Source organism: Daucus carota, chromosome 9 (assembly GCF_001625215.2).
Source record: "Daucus carota subsp. sativus chromosome 9, DH1 v3.0, whole genome shotgun sequence".
NCBI classification, from domain to species: domain Eukaryota; kingdom Viridiplantae; phylum Streptophyta; class Magnoliopsida; order Apiales; family Apiaceae; genus Daucus; species Daucus carota.
In genome coordinates, this window is record NC_030389.2 from 41,009,042 (window position 1) to 41,017,171 (window position 8,130).

The following is an 8,130-nucleotide window of genomic DNA, read 5'->3' on the forward strand; positions in this document are numbered from 1 at the left end:
TTGTTTTCCGTCCCCATTATACCAAAGCTTAATATAATTACTTCCATTACTCTTTAAGGTCTTAGCGTAAATGTATGTCTGATCTGATATAAAAGCTTAGAGCTTGTTTCAATTCTAATGATCAATGAGCAGCAGTTTGAGTTCTCTCTAATGTATATCTTCTATCTGAACTGATTAGCTCTTTAAGTAAATTTGAGGTATAAAGAAGTGAAAAGAAAGCCTGAATGTGGGTTGTGGGTTGTGGATACCGGGTGCACAGTACGTAATTTGGCAACTCTTTAAATATAGAGTTTCGGGTATGAGGGTATACGACGAATGTTAAAATAATACAAGTATATCATAGATATGATTCAAAAGTTGCAAGTTGATTAAATTAGATAGTCTGATACATACTCATCATCCTTATTATACAAGACATAATACTAAACACAATTTTAAAAATCGTTATTTTAAATCTGAAGGTGTTGTTGGGATAATTTAGTGGGTTAGGGTTAAAAAAGCAGAAATGAAAACAAGATGAAAACCAAGGATCAAAATTTTGACTTTACACATTACTATTCCTAAAGTTATAGAAAATTAAAGAGGTGAAGTGGAACTGTGAAAGCAGACCAGGTTTCGGGCCTGGAAATAGATTTTTTTTTCCCAGTCAATCATCATTATATCATCTTATGGTCCACTGTCAAATACCTTCCAATTTTATCCTCAGTCTGGCTTTTATATCTTCACACATGCCCCTCCTTTTTACTGTCATTTGGATTGCAGAAAATGGTGTCTTTAGGAGTGCCCAAGCGTACCAAGATTATATGATGCAGCTGCCAATCCCAACCAAACGTGGTGCTATCATTCCATTTACCTCGTGGAGTGGATTTGGTGATTCTACGAAACAACTATACAATCAGCCTCTGCATTACCTCACAAATGTCTACCTGAAGCAGCTGGATCGAAACAGGATTGGTGCTGATGATGCGAACGAAAGACTTGATACTATTATTCATCCAGCCAAAGCTGAAGTTTTCCTCTGGATGACGGAACAAACTCACAGGCTCACTACTTCTCCACATCAGCTGGCTACACTCTGGCAAAAAGACCCCATGTACAAGGCTGATATCGATGCCTGTGCCCCTCTCTCTACTAATCCAATTTAGGGGTCTTTCAATAGGAAGGATCAGATTCTAGCATTCCCTGAACACTGCAAGGGTGTAATGATAATCTCCTGATCGTATCTTGTAAAACTTTTTATTTCCTTTACCATCTATGTAGGGCGTTCTCTGGAATGGACTGAATGATCTGTAAACAATCCGAGAGCTTAGCTATTGACAAAGTATCAAACAGGATTATTTACATGCTACCAATAATTACTGCAAGAGCAAATTCCATGCTCGAAAACGTGAAATCGGTGGTTATCTCGATTAATAATTTTACGGTCATATATCTCTGACACTAACTTTGCATAAGAATGACAGTCAGAACAGATTCTGAGATTCTTGATTACACGTATGGGCGTTCCATAGCTTGTACTTATGAGTCCAAAGCCTAAGGCCAGTTTTTCACTGTGTCTACTTAGCAATGTATCCTTTTCTTGCTCATCGACATCTAACAAGACACTTTTAAGGTCAGGAACAAAGCCCACATCTCTGAGTCTGTAGTTCACTTCTTCCAGCATTGGGAGAATAAGATCTGTAACTAAATGAGACTGATCACCTGAAGTGAACTCATGAATGGCGCCATTATAATTTTGAACAACTCAAAGATGAACGAACACGATGAAAAATTGGACAAGACAAAATAACGGAATTGATGCTGCGATCCAATATTACCATATTGTACTGTCAGTTTGAAAGAATAACAATTGAGTTCTTCATTCAATAAGAATATAAGAATACAACTGAATTCTTCATTCAAGAAGAATCCATATTGTAGTATCTTCAAATTAAATAGAGCTCGTAGGAGTCAAACCCATGTCATTTTGATATAGACCAATGCCTCAACCATGGGGAAAAGTCATACTTCGTCAAGTTTATATAACAGGAATATTAAACTACTCACAAGCTATTTAGGGCAAGTACCCAGTGTGCCTCCATCCCTGACTAGCGTCACGAGAACTTCAAACATAAGTTCACTTGTTCTTGTCTTTGTGGTTGAGGTCACAATTTAATTTAGCAAATTCGAAAAGAACTTGTTAGCACACATTTATCTTCTCATATTTATTATATTTCTTAATCCCATCATCCGCCCATCCCGACTACACGTCAACCATCTATACATATATGTAATTTTATAAAATATATTTCTTAATCACGTCATCCGCCCACCCCGATTTACCCTACTTCAAATCTACCTTTTGCCTCCTTTAATGAATCATTTTTCTTTATCGTCAGAATTTTACCGGATTTTTCTTCTTCTCCGATTTTGTTTACCACCAAGTCATATCTTATTTTATTATCATCATCATGGATCTAGTCATATATCAAATATATGCGATAGAGATGATATGATGGTTGTTACAATCAGTGGCGGACCCAGAATATTATTTTAGTGGGTTCCCAAAATAAAAAGATGCAATAATAATTATAAATAGTAAATATCAGAAATATTTTACACTTTCTGTCAAAAAAAAATATATTCTACACTTTAAAATTGTTTCCTATAGTGTTTTCATCAGAAGTTCAAGTGGGTTTAAAAAGATTCACCAGGAGAGTTCAAGAGAAGTTAATTTTTTAAAACCCTACCGAGAGGATCAAAATTCAAAGGGATAGAGCACGAACAGCAAGACAGTAAATTCTATTATAATTTTTAAACATGGTAAACTACTACTACAACCTTTTCTTTTGTGTTGTGTATTGGGCCGTGTAATTTTCTTTGGGCTTCTTTATATTAGAGGGTTCCTCGTTAATATGATAGCGGATTCCAAAAATAAATTCACGGTAACATATTCCTTAAGCCCAGGCCCAAGTGGGTTCTTGTCCGCCCGTGGTTACAATTGTAGGCGTAGTAGATGTTGAATGTCTTTCATCATCATCATAGATCTAGTCATATATCAAATATATGCGATAGAGATGATATGATGGTTGTTACAATTGTAAGCGTAGTAGATGTTGAATGTCGGCTCAGCACAACCTATATAATTAATGATGGTAATTTAATGATCAATACACACATTTATTAGCATTGAGTTTTGTTGATTTTGGTAATATGTATTTGTGATTCTATAATATATTAATGATTTTTGATACATATATTAGTGATCTCGTGTGAATTGGTTACACTCATATGAATTTGAAATTGACATATTGAGATGTTGATGATGTTTCTGTTAGTGATTGTGGTGAAATAATTATGACATTGAAAATTAAATATATGATAATATAGTATTTAAGTTGATGGATTTAATAAGATAAATGTCATGTAAATAAATTATAAATATTATTCAATATCTTTTTTGGTTAGACCATTGAAATGAATATTTATCCATTCAACAAATTTTTTTATGCTGAACGAATAAAATGTACTCCCTCCATCTCCCTAAATTATATGTATTGAGGACCAGGCGCGGCGCACATTTTAATACTCTTATAAAATATAATTTATAATTTATTTTTAAGATTTTTTTCCTGAATAAAAATTTAACATTCAATTTTTTATTCAAAAAAAATTTAAAAAAAAATTAAAACTATACTTTATAGAAGTATTAAAGTGTATGTCAAGTGAAAAAACGTGTAGAAATGAGTGGAACAGAGAAAATACATTATACTTATTTAATGAGAAAAAAAGGCTGAACATGTTAGAATTTTATTATAATCCTATAACCGTGAATACATCATCCAAAAATTATAAAATAAAAAGTTAAATAAACCCATCCCAACATACACACATCAGGAGTTACACCCATAAATGTATAATATTACTGAGATTATATATTGTACACAATATTTTTAGAATCTTTATTATTTAATTATTTTAAGAGTTATTCATTTTCTCAACTCGTAATGAGAACAAAAAAAATATTATTTACAAAAGTTACAAATTTAAAAGTACAAGAAAATCATATAAAAAGTCCCTCAAATTCTAGTCCATGCTCAAATTTTATAATTCCCTGTAATAAAAATAGGAAAAAAAAAAATCTATTTTCCTTAAAAGTAATTCGTGACAAATGAGGCAAGCAAAATAGAAAAGACCAAATGCTTAAAAGTTCGTATTTTGCTTAATTGGGGGTGGGATTTATAGGCACTGACCACGAGGGGTTTATGTTTCCGGCGTGTACACAAACGTTAACAAGTACGACGTTGAAGCAGAGTGTGTTAAGGTTCTGACCTTAATTACTTCCCAAACTTGTACTTCTCTCAAAACGGTACACATGGTTTCTTGATTTTTCATGTCTTTATCTTTATATACATCGATAATTTCTTGATTTTTATATATCTATATCTGCCGTTCTGATGAATGTCTGTATGTATAGACACATTATTTCTTGATTTTCATGTCTCTAGCTTTATATGTCATTCTGTTGTTTATGTATGTATAAACCGAGACTGTCCTTGCATGTGCATCTACATTTTAGTTGACACTTTCTAGATGGAGCTGATTATTCCTTGTACTCGATGGTTTGAGCTGATATTCTTGTCCTTGGTTCCGAAGGGTCGAGGTGTTCGAGCCTCTATTAAGACAAGTGTGTGCCGGAGTGTGCCGGAGTGAACTTAGTAACTCTCATTCTTAGATGTGGATGTGTCGGGGTATATATGTGTGTTTAAAATGAATTGCAGAATATATAACACTGCTATTAAAATGTATGTATGGGTTCCTTATTGTGGACCACAGACTGTTATAGAAGATTCATGTGTCAAAAAACAAGAACGATTATTAGTTCTTTAGTCATGGATGGAAGAGTCATTTTTTACTATATAGGTCATTGGCTAATGGAATATTGCTGCCAAGATATGCAAATCTGAGGAGAAATAATGACAAAATTAACAGATTTTGGAAGACGTTAAAATATCTATATCAATCCTGCAAAAAAAACCAATTTTACCTTTATAGTAAGAAGAAGAGATAAGTAGAGAGAACTCAGAGAAGAGATAAGCACAAGGAGAGAAGAGATAAGAGTAAGACATAAGTCGTTATCTTTGCCGCCGCCGTCATCGGAGATGGAGAGAAGTCGCCGTTGTCGTCGGAGGAGGAGCGTGTGCGTTTCTGTGTCTTCTTTCCAGTTGCAAAAAGGTCAGCCCCTTTCGGTTTGGGGATAGATCGTAACTGGGTTTGTATAAATTCTGTGTTTTACTTTCCTATTTTTAAAGTCATGTGAAATTACCTTTTCTGCCCCTCCCGCACCGCAATTGGCGCCCCCCTGCGTATCGGATCAGTGGAACGTGTCGATACGCCACTTGGTGCACCGCGGCACACCCCCGCACCGGTCCGTATCCCATACGTGATACTCCACCCATGTGGAGTATCCCTGCTTTCCAGCTTATTATCCATCTCGTTATATGTTTCTTATAGTTGTTTCTAACCCCCATTATATAATTGCTTTCAATAAACAAAGTAGTCGAGTGGATTCTATCATTTTGAATTGTGGCGTACCTCTTCCCAGTAACTATTTCAAAGAATATGGACCGCCAGAATGCTGCAGTGAAACCAGTTGGGTTCATATTTTGTGAACTACAGGGAAAGAGAGAAGAGGCGGGAGAGGTTAGATGTAGGTGAGAATATATTGTTTGATGTTTTTATCATCTAGAGATTAACGGGGTAACTGTTAAGGAGTGCTAGAATTTTGACTCGACCAAAAGGAAAAAAGGATAATGTACCCTCCACTTTGGAAGGCTTCCTTAAAAAAAAATTCTTATGAGAAAGTCCAGTGATGTTAACGTGGTCATAGACTCATAGTAGGCGACTATTGTTTCCACTAATTAGATTCACTTAAAAATCAGATGGTGTATACCTTATGAAATCCTGAAAGAATATTTGAAGCTTCAAGAGGGACTTATTGTGGTATATTATGATCAAGTACTCGAGTATTTAACGATAAAAGGAATAAAAAGCTCATATAGGAAAATCATATAGCTTTCCTTTCACGGGGTTTCATTACACTGAAAGAAGCTTCAAACTTCTTTCAATAGAAATTATGTATATCTTAACTTAGTACTAACTTACAATAATTGTGCCGTTATTTTTGCAAATTGATCATAGATTTCTTTTACTAATGAGTTGTCATCTTCGTGTTCAATACGTAGTTTGCTATTTCTGTTGTGGCTTACTTAAAATTGTGCAGCTTTGAGGGCCTGCGGCGTAGTCTGGATAGTTGATTTGGGGAGGAGGGAGGGGGGGGGGGGGGGGGGGGGGGGGGTTAGTGAGGCCAAAACTGTGCTTTGAAAGATTATTATAAATTGATAATAGTAGATATATGCATAAAATTCCAAGTTCGCATGTGAACTAACCCTACTGTAGGCATAGCTGCGCCTCTCCCTGAGCCTGAGGCAACTACTCTATGTTTTACTGCAACGGCGTACTTGAATTTGACATTTACCGACTTCGTATAAATTGGAGCTTACTGATTTTACCTTTCCTTTTTTTCTTTTTTGCTGATCGCAGCGTTCCTTTTATAGGTTTAAAATTATGAAGAGGGCAATGCCATTGGAACCAACTGACAATGTTATGACAACTGGTAATTGTTTTCCGTCCCCATTATACCAAAGCTTAATATTAATTACTTCCATTACTCTTTAAGGTCTTAGCGTAAATGTATGTCTAATCTGATATAAAAGCTTAGAAATTGTTTCAATTCTAATGATCAATGAGCAGCAGTTTGAGTTCTCTCTCATGTATATCTTCTATGTAAACTGATTAGCTCTTTAATTAAATTTGAGGTATAAAGAAGTGAAAAGAAAGCATGAATGTGGGTGTGGGGTGTACACAGTACGATAATTTGGCAACTTTTTAAGTATAGGGTTTCGGGTATGAGGGTATACGGCAAATGTTAAAATAACACAAGTATATCATAGATATGATTCAAAAGTTGCTCAATATATGGTAATTCAGTGGGTTAGTGTTACAAAAGCAGAAATGAAAACAAGATGAAAACCAAGGATCAAAATTTTGACTTTACACATTACTTTTAAAGAGGTGAAGTGAAACTGTGAAAGCGGACAAGATTTCGGACCTGAAATAGGTTATTTTTTTCCTAGTCAATCAATATTATATCATCACATGGTCCACTGTCAAATACCCTCTAATTTTATCCTCAGTCTGGTTTCTATATCTTCACACATTCCGCTCCTTTTTACTATCACTTGGATTGCAGAAAATGGTGTCTTCAGAAGTGCCCAAGCGTACCAAGATTATATGATGCAGCTGCCAATCCCAACCAAGCGTGGTGCTATCATTCCATTTACCTCGTGGAGTGGATTTGGTGATTCTACGAAACAATTATACAATCAGCCTCTGCATTACCTCACAAATGTCTGCCTGAAGGAGTTGGATCGAAACCGGGTTGGTGCTGATGATGCGAACAAAAGACTTGATACTATTATCCATCCAGCCAAAGCTGAAGTTTTCCTCTGGATGACGGAACAAACTCACAGGCTCACTACTTCTCCACATCAGCTGGCTACACTCTGGCAAAACAACCCCATGTATAAGGCTGATATCGATGCCTGTGCCCCTCCCTCTGCTAATCCAATTTAGGGGTCTTTCAATAGGAAAGTGAGATTCTAGCATTCCCTGAACACTGCAAGGGTGTAATGATAATCTCCTGATCGTGTCTTGTAAAACTTTTTATTTCCTTTACCATCTATGTATGGCGTTCTTTGGATTGGACTGAATGATCTGTAAACAATCCGAGAGCTTAGCTATTGACAAAGTATCAAACAGGATTATTTACATTGCTACCAATAATTACTGCAGGAGCAAATTCCATGCTCGAAAACGTGAAATCGGTGGTTATCGTCAGAATTTTACCAGATTTTTCATCTTCTCCGATTTTGTTTATCACTAAATCATATCTTATTTCATTATCATCATCATAGATCTAGTCATGTATCAAATATATGCGATAAAGATGATACTATAGTTGTTACAATCGTAGGATTAGTAGATGTTGAATGTCATATATTATTTCATTATCATCATCATGGATCTAGT

At 35.3% G+C, this 8,130-nt stretch overlaps 2 protein-coding genes across 4 annotated transcripts; both read left to right on the forward strand.

Moving 5' to 3' along the window:
• The first annotated feature begins 728 nt into the window (after positions 1-728).
• On the forward strand, positions 729-1,145 carry LOC108201862 (protein RDM1-like). Its single transcript, XM_064085473.1, has one exon. It carries the CDS (start codon positions 729-731, stop codon positions 1,143-1,145), a length of 417 nt encoding a protein of 138 aa, XP_063941543.1.
• Positions 1,146-4,192: 3,047 nt separating this feature from the next.
• On the forward strand, positions 4,193-7,811 carry LOC108201863 (protein RDM1-like). Of its 3 annotated transcripts, none has more exons than XR_010287339.1 (3): positions 4,193-4,348; positions 6,597-6,655; positions 7,292-7,811. XR_010287339.1 is itself a non-coding variant. In XM_064084141.1 (3 exons), the coding sequence occupies exons 1-3, from the start codon at positions 5,602-5,604 to the stop codon at positions 7,672-7,674; spliced, it is 534 nt and encodes a 177-aa protein (XP_063940211.1). In that variant the 5' UTR covers positions 4,973-5,601; the 3' UTR covers positions 7,675-7,811. The 3 variants fall into 3 exon arrangements, 1 of the variants encoding a protein (XP_063940211.1); XR_010287338.1 differs by having other exon boundaries at positions 4,197-4,348; positions 6,583-6,655; XM_064084141.1 differs by lacking the exon at positions 4,193-4,348 and adding an exon at positions 4,973-5,693.
• The last annotated feature ends 319 nt before the right edge of the window (positions 7,812-8,130 follow it).

Bases quoted from the DNA above. Each gene is read 5' to 3' on its own strand.
- LOC108201862 (XM_064085473.1), top strand. From the start codon at position 729: ATGCCCCTCCTTTTTACTGTCATTTGGATTGCAGAAAATGGTGTCTTT.
- LOC108201863 (XM_064084141.1), top strand. From the start codon at position 5,602: ATGGACCGCCAGAATGCTGCAGTGAAACCAGTTGGGTTCATATTTTGT. The intron at 5,694-6,596 runs GTGAGAATATAT...TTCCTTTTATAG, and splicing joins GCGGGAGAGGTTAGATGTAG to GTTTAAAATTATGAAGAGGG. The intron at 6,656-7,291 runs GTAATTGTTTTC...CTTGGATTGCAG, and splicing joins TGACAATGTTATGACAACTG to AAAATGGTGTCTTCAGAAGT.